Source organism: Coregonus lavaretus (assembly GCF_964263955.1).
Source record: "Coregonus lavaretus genome assembly, contig: HAP1_SCAFFOLD_79, whole genome shotgun sequence".
Classification (NCBI taxonomy): Eukaryota; Metazoa; Chordata; class Actinopteri; order Salmoniformes; family Salmonidae; genus Coregonus; species Coregonus lavaretus.
This window is the reverse complement of record NW_028157882.1, coordinates 224,885-242,285: the sequence shown is the minus strand read 5'-3', so window position 1 is coordinate 242,285 and position 17,401 is coordinate 224,885. Positions and strand designations below refer to the sequence as shown.

At 43.5% G+C, this 17,401-nt stretch overlaps 1 protein-coding gene across 1 annotated transcript; it reads right to left on the bottom strand.

Annotated features, from left to right (window-relative positions):
* Nucleotides 1-1,910: 1,910 nt before the first annotated feature.
* On the bottom strand, nucleotides 1,911-16,693 carry LOC311124701 (uncharacterized protein). Its single transcript, XM_084198805.1, has 3 exons — nucleotides 16,608-16,693; nucleotides 3,527-4,157; nucleotides 1,911-3,366 (listed from the first exon to the last, which is right to left on the bottom strand). The coding sequence occupies exons 2-3, from the start codon at nucleotides 4,149-4,151 to the stop codon at nucleotides 2,216-2,218; spliced, it is 1,776 nt and encodes a 591-aa protein (XP_084054931.1). The 5' UTR covers nucleotides 4,152-4,157; nucleotides 16,608-16,693; the 3' UTR covers nucleotides 1,911-2,215.
* Between the last annotated feature and the right edge of the window lie 708 nt (nucleotides 16,694-17,401).

Genomic DNA, 17,401 nt, shown 5'->3' with positions numbered 1-17,401 from the left:
GGGAGTTTCCTGGCCATGGACCCAAAATGTCGATGTTTTGTTCCCGAGCCACTTAGTTATCACTTTTGCCTTATGGCAAGGTACTCCATCATGCTGGAAAAGGCATTGGTCCTCACCAAACTGTTCTTGGATGGTTGGGAGAAGTTGCTCTCGGAGGATGTGTTGGTACCGTTCTTTATTCATGGCTGTGTTCTTAGGCAAAATTGTGAGTGAGCCCACTCCCTTGGCTGAGAAGCAACCCCACACATGAATGGTCTCAGGATGCTTTACTGTTGGCATGACACAGGACTGATGGTAGCGCTCACCTTGTCTTGTCCGGACAAGGTGTTTTCTGGATGCCCCAAACAATCGGAAAGGGGATTCATTAGAGAAAATGACTTTACCCCAGTCCTCAGCAGTCCAATCCCTGTACCTTTTGCAGAATATCAGTCTGTCCCTGATGTTTTTCCTGGAGAGAAGTGGCTTCTTTGCTGCCCTTCTTGACACCAGGCCATCCTTCAAAAATCTTCGCCTTACTGTGCGTGCAGATGCCCTCACACCTGCCTGCTGCCATTCCTGAGCAAGCTCTGCACTGGTGGTGCCCCGATCCTGCAGCTGAATCAACTTTAGGAGATGGTCCTGGTGCTTGATGGACTTTCTTGGGCGCCCTGACGCCTTCTTCACAACAATTGAACCACTCTCTCCTTGAAGTTCTTGATGACCTGATAAATGGTTGATTTAGGTGCAATCTTACTAGCAGCATTATCCTTGCCTGTGAAGCCCTTTTTGTGCAAAGCAATGATGACGGCACGTGTTTCCTTGCAGATAACCATGGTTAACAGAGGAAGAACAATGATTTCAAGCACCACCCTCCTTTTAAAGCTTCCAGTCTGTTATTCTAACTCAATCAGCATGACAGAGTGATCTCCAGCCTTGTCCTCGTCAACACTCTCACCTGTGTTAACGAGAGAATCACTGACTTGATGGCAGCTGGTCCTTTTGTGGCAGGGTTGAAATGCAGTGGAAATATATTTTGGGGATTAAGTTCATTTTCATGGCAAAGAGGGACTTTGCAATTAATTGCAATTCATCTGATCACTCTTCATGACATTCTGGAGTATATGCAAATTGCAATCATCAAAACTGAGGCAGCAGACTGTGAAAATTAGTATCGATGTCATTCTCAAAACTTTTGACCACGACTGTACAGTCATATTATATTATATTCACGAGTGTGTGTGTGTGTATATACAGTAAAGATCACGTATTGAATTTCAAGGCAGGTTGACGTTTATAGGCGATATAATGTATATGTGTGATTGCCCTGAATTTATATAATGTGAGAGCTCTGGTGAGTAAGGTTTCTAAAGTATTTACCTGTAAACCAAGGTTTCTGCCTCTCCTGGCAGGTAAACTCCCTTCAGATCATGGATACACCACATGGCACAGTAAATGTACTCTGAAAAGAACGCATTACTAACTACTCACTACTAATTACTGTAATATTATTACTCCAATACAAATTCTAACTCATTATAGTACCTTATTACTGACAAAAGTAATAGTAAAATGTTATGTTACTAACGTGTTAAACCCCAAGAGGAGAGTGGCTGACAGTGTTGTAGTATTGGAGTCCAGTACTCGGACTTGACTCTGAGTCACGATTTTCATGACTCGTGACTCGACCACTGGTGACTGACTTGACTACATCTACATATAATACAAAGTGTAACTCATTACAAAAGACCTCGTTATGGACTAATGTAATTATATTTCTGTAACACCCTGTGTTACTAATGTCTTTCCCCCAACACTGGTGAAATAACATCAATAAGCAAATAAAACGTTCCCAAGAGGAGAGTGGTTGACTTGAGATAGAAGTTTGGTTTAGAAAGTATTAATTTATGCAAATAGAAACTGAATGCATTTCTGGAGGAAAAGACACTTTAATTCAAATATGATGCGCATGTCATAATTCATACTCTTTAGTACATTTTCATATGAGAATATAAAAAATGAACTTCAAGTTTCACAGAATAATCTGCAGAGCCTGGGGTCTAGCGTTAACACTCCCAGTTAAATGTACTCTACTCCCCACTGGACACCGGGGTTCAATTCCTGTGTCCACCCTCCCAATTTCCTGCCTCCCTCGTCTGTTTTAGGCCGTCTGAACAAAGCGTTATAGGTCAAATATATATATTTTTTAAAACCTATAACAAAATAATGACAAAAACAGTCAGTCAATATTAGTTAGATATGTAGTTGCCCAGCTTGGCAACACCATTATAAGGTCAGTGTTGGGCACTGCACTGTGCATTGCTTTCTGATGTTCTTTCAGGATTTCTTTCCATTTAAAAGAATTCCCACACTGATCACAGCTGTACGGCTTCGCTCCAGTGTGTATTCTCTGGTGTTGCTTTAGATTTCCTTTCTCACTGAAGGTCATCCCACATTGGGAGCAGTGGAAAGGCTTCTCCCCTATGTGTCTTCTCTGATGTTGCTTTAGGACATTTACCCGACTGAAGCTTTTCCCACATTGGGAGCAGTGGTATGGCTTCTCTCCACTGTGTATTCTCTGATGCCTCTTTAGGTCTCCTGCCTGAATGAAGCTCTTCCCACATTGGGAGCAGTGGTGGGGCTTCTCTCCACTGTGTATTCTCTGATGACTCTTAAGGCTTCCTTCCAATTTAAAACTCTTCCCACAATGATCACAGCTGAATAGTTTCTCTTCTGTGTGAGTTATTTGGTGCCTCTTCAGATATGATGACAGACTGAAACTCTTCCCGCACTCAGAGCAGTGGTAAGGCTTCTCTCCTGTGTGTATTCTCTGATGTTTATTTCGACTTCCTATAGCACTGAAACTCTTCCCACATTGGGAGCAGTGGAAAGGCTTCTCCTCAGTGTGTATTCTCTGGTGTCGCTTCAAATTTATTGACCAACCAAAAGTCTTCCCACACTGGGAGCAGTGGAAGGGCTTCTCCCCTGTGTGTATTCTCTGGTGAGCCTTTAAGGTGTCTACCCGACTGAACCTCTTCCTACACTGAAAGCAGTGGTACAACTTCTTTCCTGTGTGAGTAAGCTGGTGCTTCTTCAAACTGCTTGGGGTCTGAAAACTCTTCTCACAATGACCACACGGGTACGTTTTCTTTCTTTTGAGAGTCTGCTGGTGTGATTTGAAGTGAATTGGACAAATAAAACTGCCTCTGCAATTAGAGCAGGGGTGGGGCCCACAAGTGTGCCTTCTCAACTCCTCTGGCTCATAGAAACTAGTGGAGCAGTCCATGCAGTGGTGATGTTTCTGTCTTGAGTTCCTCTGTCTGGGTTGTTTATGGTTTCCTGATGCTGTGGAACTGGGATCGCTATCTGAGCCTGGATTGGAGCTCTCTCCTGTGGGAATATGAACAGAAATAGGGATAGAATCAGAAAGGGAACATTGAAAGGGGCTTTAAAAGACTTGTTGATTCAAGCTGAAGCACTTTAATTGTTTTGGAATCCCCTGTGGTCGCCATGGCACCAACCTCTCTCCGTACTCCACACATGAACTTACCTGGGTCAGTGATACTATCTACTTCTTCATTCTCTTCTTTGATCTCTTCCTCCTGCTCTTCTCTCACTCCTCTCTCCTCCACCTCCTCTGTGATTCCTCTCTCCTCCACCTCCTCTTTGACTGCTCTCTCCTCCACCTCCTCTTTGACTGCTCTCTCCTCCGCCTCCGCCTCCTCCTTCACTGCCCCCTCCTCCACCTCCCCTTTGACTGCTCCCTCCTCCACCTCCTCTTTGACAGCTCTCTCCTCCACCTCCTCGACAGCTCTCTCCTCCACCTCCTCCTTGACAGCTCTCTCCTCCACCTCCTCCTTGACAGCTCTCTCCTCCACCTCCTCCTTGACAGCTCTCTCCTCCACCTCCTCCTTGACTGCCCCCTCCTCCACCTCCTCTTTGAATGCTCTCTCTCCCACCTCCTCTTTGACTGCTCTCTCCTCCACCTTCTGTTTGACTGCTCTCTTCTCGATTTCTCTCTCCTCCCAATCCTCTTTGACAATCACATTGAGTTCCAGTGTTTGACTGCAGTCTTCCAGCTGCACTGACACCATCTCTGGACCCCGCTGTAAGCTTCTCTGGGCTGGAACACCACAGCCTGAACCCAGGGACTCTGTGGACTTGGGATCAGACATGGAAGGCTAGAGATGGATCCAAAAGAGGAAGCACAACAAGTGAAAGTTGAGTTTTACAAAATAATAAAGGGATATAACGTGCAAAATATTCCATGCACAAGGAATCTCTGCTAATAAATGTAACTAGCTAGCTCACTTAGCTATGGCGATGGCAACGATAGCTAACGTCAGCAATGTAGAGCTATTATTGGGTTAGCTTAAGCTTACTGACTAGCCCTTGATCATGACTCTCAGTTCCATTACATTACACAGAAGAGTCATTGGACAAAGGCATCTTCTGTAGGAGTGAGTTTAAGAGCCCAGACGCTTGGTCTGAACATTAACACCCATCGCTTGCAGTACGGTTTTGGAAGCATAAGGATCTTATCTTTCATATCAGGGAGAAATAATAATAATTTAAAAAAGGTTACATTGATACACCGTTATAGGGTCAGGGATCCCACATGGCCATATCTCCATTTGGACACTGTGTTAACAAACCTCCAAACAAGCTTCAATGCCATACAACACTCCTTCAGTAGCCTCCAACTGCTCTTAAACACTAGTAAAACTAAATGCATGCTCTTCAATCGAACGCTGCTGGCACCCGCCCACCCGACTAGAATCACTACTCTCGACGGGTCTGACCTAGAGTATGTGGACAACTACAAATACCTAGGTGTCTGGTTAGACTGTAAACTCTCCTTCCAGACTCACATTAAGAATCTCCAATCCAAAGTTAAATCTAGAATCGGTTTCCTATTTCGCAACAAAGCCTCCTTCACTCATGCTGCCAAACATGCCCTCGTAAAACTGACTATCCTACCGATCCTTGACTTCGGCGATGTCATTTACAAAATAGCCTCCAACACTCTACTCAGCAAATTGGATGTAGTCTTATCACAGTGCCATCCGTTTTGTCTCCAAAGCCCCATATACTACCCACCACTGTGACCTGTACGCTCTTGTTGGCTGGTCCTCACTACATATTCGTCGCCAAACCCACTGGCTCCAGGTCATCTATAAATCACTTCTAGGCAAATCCCCGCCTTATCTTAGCTCATTGGTCACCATAGCAACACCCACCCGTAGTATGCGCTCCAGCAGGTATATCTCACTGGTCATCCCCAAAGCCAACACCTCCTTTGGCCGCCATTCCTTCCAGTTCTCTGCTGCCAATGACTGGAACAAATTGCAAAAATCTCTGAAGCTGGAGACACTAACTCCCTCACTAACTTTAAGCATCAGTTGTCAGAGCACCTTACCGATCACTGCACCTGTACACAGCCCATCTGAAATTAGCCCGCCCAACTACCTCATCCCTATATTGTTATTTATTTTGCTCATTTGCACCCCAGTATCTCTACATTTTTACATTTACATTTTAGTCATTTAGCAGACGCTCTTATCCAGAGCGACTTACAGTTAGTGAATACATATATATTTTTTATACTGCACCCCCCCCCCCCCCCGGGAAACGAACCCACAACCCTGGCGTTGCAAACGCCATGCTCTATCAACTGAGCTACATCCCTGCCGGCCATTCCCTCCCCTACCCTGGACGACGCTGGGCCAATTGTGCGCCGCCCATGAGTCTCCCGGTCGCGGCCGGCTGCGACAGAGCCTGGATTCGAACCAGGATCTCTAGTGGCACAGTTAGCACTATTTGCACATCATTTCTTGCCCATCTATCATTCCAGTGTTAATACTAATTGTAATTATTTTGCACTATAGCCTATTTATTGCCTTACCTCCATAACTTGCTACATTTGCACACACTGTATATACATTTTCTGTTGTATTTTTGACTTTATGTTTTGTTTTACCCCATATGTAACTCTGTGTTGTTTTTATCGCACTGCTTTGCTTTATCTTGGCCAGGTCGCAGTTGTAAATGAGAACTTGTTCTCAACTGGCTTACCTGGTTAAATAAAGGTGAAATAAAAATAAAAAACAGCGCATGTTTACGGAAGACAGATGGACCACCTGTGATAATTAGCTATCTAGCATGCTCCGATCACCTGTTTGTAACGGATGAAGGTCGCCAGAAACGTGTTGTAACTGAAAAATACTGTCGGCTGCAACTGATAAAGCCAGTTAAAACTGTACAGGAAGTGTATATTTTGCATTTGTGAAATAATTTTGATATGGGCAGCGATGCTGGAATAGTTGTATTGCCTGCGATACAGAAGGCTATACCTGTCGCTAATACAGGACTAGTAAAGGCCCAGTGCACTACTTTTGTGAGAAAAACAATAATTTGTTTTTTTATTAAGATAATTTTTTTATTTAGATTTTTCAGGGGGCGTTTCAGCACCCTCAGCACGCCTACTTCCCACGGCATGCCTGTATAAGCCTTGGACCTTAAGGAGTACTGCGGTCAAGTGAGCTGACACTTGCAAAACGCAGTCACGCCATCCGCACTTCAGTGTCCTCCTGAATTGTGGTGCATGAACACACTCAACACTTTACGGTATTGAATGTTTTCAGGTTGGGGAAAGGAAATAGCTCGTCAGTTGCGCAACTGAATGCATTCAACCGAAATCTGTCTTCCGCATTTAACCCAACCCCTCTGAATCATGGTGTTTTCAAATACAGGCGAATACATTGATAAAAAGTAACCTTGTCCTAGAGAGATTTACACAGTTATCAAAACGTCACGTCGGGGTAAGCGTACAACCTTATTTTATGTGTTTCTAAAAATCCCCTATGGGAAAAATGTATGATGGAAAAAACGATTGGAACCATTGTCCTCATTCTGTGGTACTCTATAGGGGGACAAGAAAGCAAAAAATAGGATGGCAAAAGCAAACCAGCACGAGGTATGCGTTGCTATGGTGATTTCAGTAAACAAACCGTGCAAATCAACATCCGGTAGAAAACCACGCTACTGCAGACAGCAAAAGTTGAAATATTTTAACTCTGGCGGCAAGTTGCGTCTACCGTGGCGGCTGACGGCATTTACCGTCGTGCTCTCATTGAAAACAATGGCATCCGGTTTGCCGTCTACTTCGTACCATCTAAACGCAGCATCACTCTACCCGTGGCCGTGATATGAAAGTCATTTTTGAAACGCCGCACAAAAAACGCCTGTCTCCTCCTGAATTGGGGTGCGTGAATACTCAACACTTTACGGTATTGAATGTTTTCTGGTTGGGAAAGGAGATACTTAGTCAGTTGCACAACTGAATGCATTCAACCGAAATGTGTCTTCCACATTTAACCCAACTCCTCTGAATCAGAGAGGTGCCGGGGACTTATATCACTGAGTCGGATGCACAGATAGAGATCATAGCTACAAATCAATGCAAGAAAACCGTTTGAAGCGCACTTATTAAATCTTCCACAAAAAAAATTATACCAAATATTTTATTTCATTTTCGTGCCTTATCAAAAATAACTTGATATCACGGGTAGAGTGAGGCTGCAGTAGCCTACTGTGGGTGCTGTTTAGCAAATGTTAAATTGTGAAATCAAGATGCGTTTACAGTCATAGCATACAAACACACACAAAGTAGTTATATTACAGTGAACTTTGATGACCCCTATGTCAAAAATAATTCTGAGTAAAAATGCTTGTAAACTTAAAAAAAAAGTATTTATTTAATGTGTACCACTGGTAGATCATGAATCCAGTGTGATCACCATTGCATACCATAACATGCCCATATTATGCCATCTTAAAATATGTTGTGACACGTCTGCCTCTGATCTGAGGACAGCTATACCCTTCCTGTGACGTCATATACCCTTTGCATGACAAGACTGACCAGATGAATCCAGGTGAAAGCTATGATCCCTTTCTGATGTCACCTGTTAAATTCCACTTCAAAACAGTGTAGATGAAGGGGAGGAGACAGGTTAAAGAAGGATTTTTAAAGGGGAATTTCACCCTGGGGGAATCTGGGCTTGTTTTCATCATGTCACTAGGTCAGTGAGATGAAGGGGAGGAGACAGGTTAAAGAAGGATTTTTAAAGGGGAATTTCACCCTGGGGGAATCTGGGCTTGTTTTCATCATGTCACTAGGTCAGTGAGATGTGTTTCACACATAATTGCCCAGGAGGAAGGCAGGTCTGGGCTTCGCGTGCTGAATGATACACCTTCTGATGGCTTCCGGTGTATTGATGGGGGGGGGCGAGATCTGAAAATAAATGTAGTCCTGCTTTGTGGCATTTCACGAAGGCTCTATGTGATACTGATCAAACTGTATGCTTTTGTGCGTGTAGATATGGTTGTTCTTGTTCGATAGAGCTATTGGATGTCTTTCAGTGATGTTCCTATCAGTGGATTCATTGCTAAAAATACTAGCTGACATTTTTTCCAGTCTCTGAAAGACTACAACTCATGTGGAGCAGTGCTTCGTGCTCTGGCCCAGTCACTCCCCCAAGGCAGGTATTTTTTTTTTAAGGGAGGCGGACACCAACAACAAAATTCTTTGGGCAAAACTGAAAGAACTGACCAGACAACAATGGCTTCAAGTGATTCCTCTCATCAACACGAATTCGACAATGGAGCTTTTTTTGGGTGGGGTGGGGTTGGGTGGGGTGGGGACATGGTGACGTTCAACCGGAATATAGCTAAGAGGATTCGAAACTAAGAAAGCTCCGCTATAGCCAATGCCAACACCAAGAGGGCAGATGACAAATACAGTGGCTAGCCAAGTAGCTAACTTTAGTTTATCTATTGAAACCCATATTATGTGTTGCTGGCTAACATACTACGGCGTTACAGTGGGGGGAAATTGAATGTTTTTTTCTGTTTGCTAACTAGCTAGTCTAGCTAGCTAAGTTGGCAAAACAACTACAGGTAGCCATATCTATGACAAAAAAATAGGAGATTTTACAATCAGAGATCTATTGTATCTTGATTGTACAACCTCTTCTCTTGTTAGTCGTAGATATGGCTACTAAACGGCAATCTATACCGTTACAACCAGCCACCTAAAGCTAGGTTTACCAGCAAACGTTAGCACATGACTGGAGTTGGCTAGCTAGTTAGCCTGGCACCTGCTAACTTGTTACTATGTGCCAGGCCTTGCGTTTAACTTTGTTTGTAAACATGTGTAACATCAGCACCGTAAATAGTTTTACCAGCTAGCTATGTAACATCAATTGGATGAGGGTTGACATTGGTTATGACTGGACTGTAGATGCATTTCAAAATCACAAAATTATAGGCATGACGCAAGATAGGATAACAATTATTGGCTCTCCAGCAAGCTAGCTAAGTTTACTAGCTAGCAGTGAGGAGAAACCATACAACAACAATTGAACTGTTGTAAATCTCAAACTGATAAGCTGGCTTTACTATACAAATATTTGCCTAGGTAAATATTGCATGGCTGTAGCTAGATACTGTACGTCTACCTGCCTACATTTGTATGGTCTGGTCACTGTGCAAAGGTCAAGACAGGTGTCTGTCATCATGACATGCGGCACTTTGGGGTGGACACTCACCTGTCTCGATTAATGAGCCGAAGACTTGAAACAGACAACATGGCGGTGTACACTCTGTTGGATTAGTTCAGTGAGCAAAAAAAAAAAGTATTTATTGTAATAACGGAGCATTTTCTAAATTCAAAACGGACCACCTGCAACTGGACACGGACATTTTGAGACTCCCGTTTCCACGAATTGAGGAAGAAGACGGCGTAGCAAAGCTAAGGATGGTCGAAAGATTCTCTGTGCTACACCAAACAGTACCTATCCTGTAACTCCCAGTAATAGATGACAAAGATATTTGGTTAAATCACATTATCTGTTGTAACAATCTGTAGCTACAGTTCTCTGCACTTTTACTACACCTCAGACACACTGAACTGTACTACACTGTTCATACTGTATTTGATTGGTGTTAAATGGTCAAAGTAACATTCTTGTTGAATACCAAGTTCTCTTTTTGAGTTAAATATTGTACACTCCCCTGTATTTTAGATTTTGACAAATAAACATTATTTGGATATCTCTGAATGTCTAACATCTGTTTGATGTGCAACTCAATATTAGGAAAGTGTTCTTAATATTTTGTACACTCAGTGTACATTAAAAACGAGTGTTTTTCCCATCTTGTAGCTGGCATAATATGGGAATGTTTTGAAATGTTAATGACAATGGATTGTTGATCAACTAGAGGCACACATTTCACAAAAGATGGCATAATATGGACACCATATTATAGTCAATGCCACTCCGACATTGCCCATCCTAATATTTCTATATTTCTTAATTCCATTATTTTACTTTTAGATTTGTGTGTATTGTTGTGAGCTGTTAGATACTACTGCACTGTTGGAGCTAGAAACACAAGCATTTCGCTACACCCGCAGTAACATGTGCTAAATATGTGTATGTGACCAATAACATTTTATTTGACTTAAGCAAAAGGGCCACTCAAGTCAGGGTGTGCGATTTTCCTGAAAATTAGTATTTGAAAAGGATGTCGCGGGTGATCATGTATTGGTCGCGGTTTGCAGGTTTTGGGTTACTTCTAAATTGCTCTGCGGCCGCCATTGGCATTTCTCTTTGAATTGTTTCAAAAGTATATTTCACTGTGACCTTGCTGCTGCTGACTCAGGGGGTGGTGAGGGGAAGGACCGGAGGGGGGTGTGGTGAGGGGAAGGGCCGGAGGGGGGTGTGTTGAGGGGAAGGGCCGGAGGGGGGTGTGTTGAGGGGAAGGGCCGGAGGGGGGTGTGTTGAGGGGAAGGACCGGAGGGGGGTGTGTTGAGGGGGAAGGGCCGGAGGGGGGTGTGTTGAGGGGAAGGACCGGAGGGGGGTGTGTTGAGGGGAAGGACCGGAGGGGGGTGTGTTGAGGGGAAGGGCCGGAGGGGGGTGTGGTGAGGGGAAGGGCCGGAGGGGGGTGTGTTGAGGGGAAGGACCGGAGGGGGGTGTGTTGAGGGGAAGGGCCGGAGGGGGGTGTGGTGAGGGGAAGGGCCGGAGGGGGGTGTGTTGAGGGGAAGGGCCGGAGGGGGGTGTGTTGAGGGGAAGGGCCGGAGGGGGGTGTGTTGAGGGGAAGGGCCGGAGGGGGGTGTGTTGAGGGGAAGGGCCGGAGGGGGGTGTGTTGAGGGGAAGGACCGGAGGGGGGTGTGGTGAGGGGAAGGGCCGGAGGGGGGTGTGGTGAGGGGAAGGACCGGAGGGGGGTGTGGTGAGGGGAAGGGCCGGAGGGGGGTGTGGTGAGGGGAAGGACCGGAGGGGGGTGTGGTGAGGGGAAGGGCCGGAGGGGGGTGTGGTGAGGGGGAAGGACCGGAGGGGGGTGTGTTGAGGGGAAGGGCCGGAGGGGGGTGTGGTGAGGGGAAGGGCCGGAGGGGGGTGTGGTGAGGGGAAGGGCCGGAGGGGGGTGTGGTGAGGGGAAGGACCGGAGGGGGGTTGGTGAGGGGAAGGGCCGGAGGGGGGTGTGGTGAGGGGGAAGGACCGGAGGGGGGTGTGTTGAGGGGAAGGACCGGAGGGGGGTGTGGTGAGGGGAAGGGCCGGAGGGGGGTGTGGTGAGGGGGAAGGACCGGAGGGGGGTGTGTTGAGGGGAAGGACCGGAGGGGGGTGTGGTGAGGGGAAGGACCGGAGGGGGGTGTGTTGAGAGAGCGCTGACAGAGCAGCACCGGCGCACGTCTTCACAACTTTTTACCATTTGTAGGTAGGCTATTTAGATTGTCATTATGGAGACACCTATTTCCAACCCTTTTTCCATAAAACATATTAACGCGCTAGAACTGATAACGGTGACAAAGCACTGGGAAATGACTAGGCACACTAAAGAGTTCTAGATAAATTAGCTCAGAGGTGGTTTAAAGTACTAATGTCGAGTTTAGGGTTTTACGCATACTCAGTTCTTGGGTCTGGAGCGCTGCGTGAGCGCAAATTTGGAATGGAAGTTATGGAACTCCCTCGCCTACTTCTGTTATGGGAAAAAGTCCACAATGAAACTGCAAATTAAATGTGGAGAAATATACATTTGCATCTGTTGGCCATCAAGTAGGCTATTCATTTCTATGCCATTGTAGGCTTCTGTAGCCTACCATTTGATACAATAAATATGTTGAAAAAAAAGGGTACGTATGTGTGTATGTATGGATGTGTGTGTATATCTATCTATCTATCTATCTATCTATCTATCCATATATATACACACACACACACATCCATACATACAGACACATATACATACATACAGTGGGGGAAAAAAGTATTTAGTCAGCCACCAATTGTGCAAGTTCTCCCACTTAAAAAGATGAGGCCTGTAATTTTCATCATAGGTACACGTCAACTCTGACAGACAAAATGAGAAAAAAAAAATCCAGAAAATCACATTGTAGGATTTTTAATGAATTTATTTACAAATTATGGTGGAAAATAAGTATTTGGTCAATAACAAAAGTTTCTCAATACTTTGCTATATACCCTTTCATCTTCAATGCCCTTGCTGATGGAAGGAGGTTTTCACTCAAAATCTCACGATACATGGCCCCATTCATTCTTTCCTTTACACAGATCAGTCGTCCTGGTCCCTTTGCAGAAAAACAGCCCCAAAGCATGATGTTTCCACCCCCATGCTTCACAGTAGGTATGGTGTTCTTTGGATGCAACTCAGCATTCTTTGTCCTCCAAACACGACGAGTTGAGTTTTTACCAAAAAGTTCTATTTTGGTTTCATCTGACCATATGACATTCTCCCAATCCTCTTCTGGATCATCCAAATGCACTCTAGCAAACTTCAGACGGGCCTGGACATGTACTGGCTTAAGCAGGGGGACACGTCTGGCACTGCAGGATTTGAGTCCCTGGCAGCGTAGTGTGTTACTGATGGTAGGCTTTGTTACTTTGGTCCCATCTCTCTGCTGGTCATTCACTAGGTCCCCCCGTGTGGTTCTGGGATTTTTGCTCACCGTTCTTGTGATCATTTTGACCCCACGGGGTGAGATCTTGCGTGGAGCCCCAGATCGAGGGAGATTATCAGTGGTCTTGTATGTCTTCCATTTCCTAATAATTGCTCCCACAGTTGATTTCTTCAAACCAAGCTGCTTACCTATTGCAGATTCAGTCTTCCCAGCCTGGTGCAGGTCTACAATTTTGTTTCTGGTGTCCTTTGACAGCTCTTTGGTCTTGGCCATAGTGGAGTTTGGAGTGTGACTGTTTGAGGTTGTGGACAGGTGTCTTTTATACTGATAACAAGTTCAAACAGGTGCCATTAATACAGGTAACGAGTGGAGGACAGAGGAGCCTCTTAAATAAGTTGTTACAGGTCTGTGAGAGCCTGAAATCTTGCTTGTTTGTAGGTGACCAAATACTTATTTTCCACCATAATTTGCAAATAAATTCATTATAAATCCTACAATGTGATTTTCTGGATATTTTTTCCACAATTTGTCTGTCATAGTTGGCGTGTACCTATGATGAAAATTACAGGCCTAATCTTTTTAAGTGGGAGAACTTGCACAATTGGTGGCTGACTAAATACTTTTTTCCCCCCACTGTATATACACACCCTTTTTTTCAACATATTTATTGTATCAAATGATATATATATGCGAGAGAAAAAAACATATGGGGGATTGGAAGTGATGCAAACAATTACATTGATATCAATATTAAAGCTACCACCTAAAGAAAAAAAAGATTTAAACAAAAAGAAAATAATTAAAAACTATGTTGAAATGACCATATCGTTGAAGTCATTGCAAATCAATTAGTGCCAGTTGTGTAGCCAACCTGTAGCTGGCAAATGGATTTAATAAATAGCCTATAACTTCAGTTTATTGTTGTTATGGCCTTGTGTTATTATGCAATTATTAATGGCCAGTTATCAATTGAGATCATGGTCACAGCTCTGTCGCAAATGTCAAGTTTCATTGTGGACTTTTCGCTGAAATGAGATGTAGGCCTATCAGGGGCTATAGGCTAGCTGCATCTAGCTCAGTAAACCATGGCAACGTTGAATTACAATTATAAACCCAGATTTTAGTCATGCGCAAACAGGATTTATTTACAATTATAAACTGGGTGGTTTAAGCCCTGAATGCTGATTGGTTGAAAGCTGTGGTATATTAGACCGTGTACCACGGGTATGACACAAATACTTTTTACTGTTCTAATCACATTGGTAACCAGTTTATAATAGCAATAAGACACCTCAGGGGTTTGTGGTATATGGCTAATATCCCATGGCTAGGGGCTGTGTCCTAAGAACAGCCCTTAGCCGTAGTATATTTGTCATATAGCTAACCTACCACACCTCGGGCCTTATTGCTTAATCATTGCAATCAAACAAGTTAAATCGACATCCATTGATGGAAAATGATCTGGTTGAGATTAAGGGCGAATTATCTTTTCTCTTGGGACATATGCTTAAGCTTACAATTATTATTATTTTGATGGAAAACCGAATTTTGGTTCTTGGCCTAAGTCGTTACAAATTAAGTCGATATTCCTTCTTAATTCGCTTGATAACGTTACGGAAAATGGGTTTATAGGATAAATGTGGCAAGTCATCTCTTGCTGCAGAAAAAAAATGTTAGGTTTCAGGCTTTGTGGGCGGGCTTTGAGAGGTCATTGATCTAAAATGTCTAGCAGGACCTGACAACCCTGACTCGAGTCGTCACGTGTGCCTGTGAGAATTACATTTACATTTTAGTCATTTAGCAGACGCTCTTATCCAGAGCGACTTACAGTTAGTGAGTGCATACATTATTTGTTTATTTGTTTTCATGCTGGCCCCCCGTGGGAATCGAACCCACAACCCTGGCGTCGCAAACGCCATGCTCTACCAACTGAGCTACATCCCTGCCGGCCATTCCCTCCCCTACCCTGGACGACGCTGGGCCAATTGTGCGCCGCCCCATGGGTCTCCCGGTCGCGGCCGGCTACGACAGAGCCTGGATTCTCACTAGTAGAGGCAGAAGATCTCTCTTTTTGCAAGCAGTGGAAGCAAACTCAAAGATTAAAAAGCAACCTAGCTTGTGAACGAAACAATGTAAATAGCTAAGAAACACAAGGACAAAGTCTCACTTTAGTAGACTTTCGAGTAAAAGAGACCATTATGCCTTCTGAAAGGCTTCTAAAAATGAATATTTCAGCCTTCTAAAATGTATGCACTCACTAACTGTAAGTCGCTCTGGATAAGAGCGTCTGCTAAATGACTAAAATGTAAATGCTTCTATAAACGCATCTTTCAGCACTTCACTCACAGAGCCCCCCAGACAGGCACTGCTGTTCGAGGTGGGATAGCTATAGCGTTAGGATTCAGATTTCTTTGTGCATTAGCAGATATGAAACAAAACGGTAGAAATACTTTGAAAACAGATACTGCATCATTTATTTTCCTATAAATCACAACTTGCACTTGTGCCCATAAGTTACTTAACACATGTTTTTTGTTCGCACTGTAGAGCCCTGAGTGTGACCACCCGCCAACGTGACTGGTGAATTAAGACGAAATCACACAGACTTCAATGGCGTCATAATTTGCAAGAGAGTAGAGAGCGTCAATTCACATACACTTAATTGTCATGAAATTGTGCATTATTACGTCTGGAATTGTGACAAAGTGTATATTTAGTGTTAATACGTTTAACTGCCAGTGCTAATAATACATATTGGAAGCCTGTGTCGATTTTGATCACATGCATATTGCCTAGGCAGGTTACGTCTGGAAAACTCGAGGAACTCAGATTTCAAGAGATTATACTATTATGTAGAAAAAAATGAGACTAGCTAAATTCTTTATAAACTGCTCGGGCGTATTAACTACAACTCTCCTCCCCTTACTAAAAAATATTGCAGTCAGAGTGCAGTCTAACTGCAGTTATTCTGCAATTACTGCGTCCAAAATACCACAGTCGACTGATGTTACTGCACTTTTACTGCAGTTTCGAAACTGCAATCTTTTTTTGTAAGGGCGTCTATCGATCGGTGCATGAGCGCATCCGATTCAGTTTCCCTACCAGAAAATACGCGATACTGTAAAGTGTTGTGTAATTTATGCACCAACATTGACGAGGCGACTGAAGCGCGGATGGGTTGACTGCGTTTTGCGAGTGTACATTTCGAGCAATATCGTTTAAAGCAAACGAGATGTAAAACTGACATTTGATTTGTAATCACTAAATGACTAATGATTACTGAAGTTAAATTGACTAGCTAGCCTCCTTAGCTACCTAACAAACGGCCTAGTTAGCCATGCTAACTTGCCAGTGATCCGTGTTACCAATGGATTGTCATGTTAAATATGAACGATTCACACTTCATATATATTTTTGACATTGTCTTAATAACAAATATGGTGATTCACAACACAGCCTTTTGAAGATAAACAAACTTGCTTGCTATGATAGCTAGTTAGCTATATAGCTTCTAATGGCTAGTTAGCAAGCTAGCTAGCTAGATCAATAGGTTTATTGTTGATCGGGTGCATGTGGACAAATAATCAGACTACTAAATTATGCTTTTTGTATTTCCAAACGATCTACAATGTGTTAGAAAGCTTAATCTTACCTTGACACTTGATTTTGAAAGTTGACAGGTATTGTTGTTGTAGCCCTCTTTTACCAGAATTGCGCTTCTTCTTCTTCTTCTTCTTCTTCAATGAGGTTTACCGGCGGTTGGCATCCAATTTGTTACATTACCGCCACCTACTAGACTGGAGTACAACTTGACCGTCATCTTGGCAAATAAAATAAAACAAAGCAAAGAAATATCCTACCATCTAACACTACACTCACAACTTCAAAACTACTACTACTAATAATTAACCCCACTCTTCTCCACTATTTAAATATACTCTCTCCTACCTCATGCCCTCAACCTGAAATGATGGGACATCACCACTTAACACTCCCTGTAACTCTTCTGCTGTCAAGTCTCGCACACAAAAATATCTCTCTGCAGCTGCCACCACCACCTCAATTTTCTTCGATTTGCATTCCATCCCTGCAGTACAATTAATAACCATTGCTATCAACGCTAAAAACCCAATCTTACTGAAATATATCACTTGCTTGCCTATCCCACTGTACTGGTACATACAGTGGGGAGAACAAGTATTTGATACACTGCCGATTTTGCAGGTTTTCCTACTTACAAAGCATGTAGAGGTCTGTAATTTTTATCATAGGTACACTTCAACTGTGAGAGACGGAATCTAAAACAAAAATCCAGAAAATCACATTGTATGATTTTTAAGTAATTAATTTGCATTTTATTGCATGACATAAGTATTTGATACATCAGAAAAGCAGAACTTAATATTTGGTACAGAAACCTTTGTTTGCAATTACAGAGATCATACA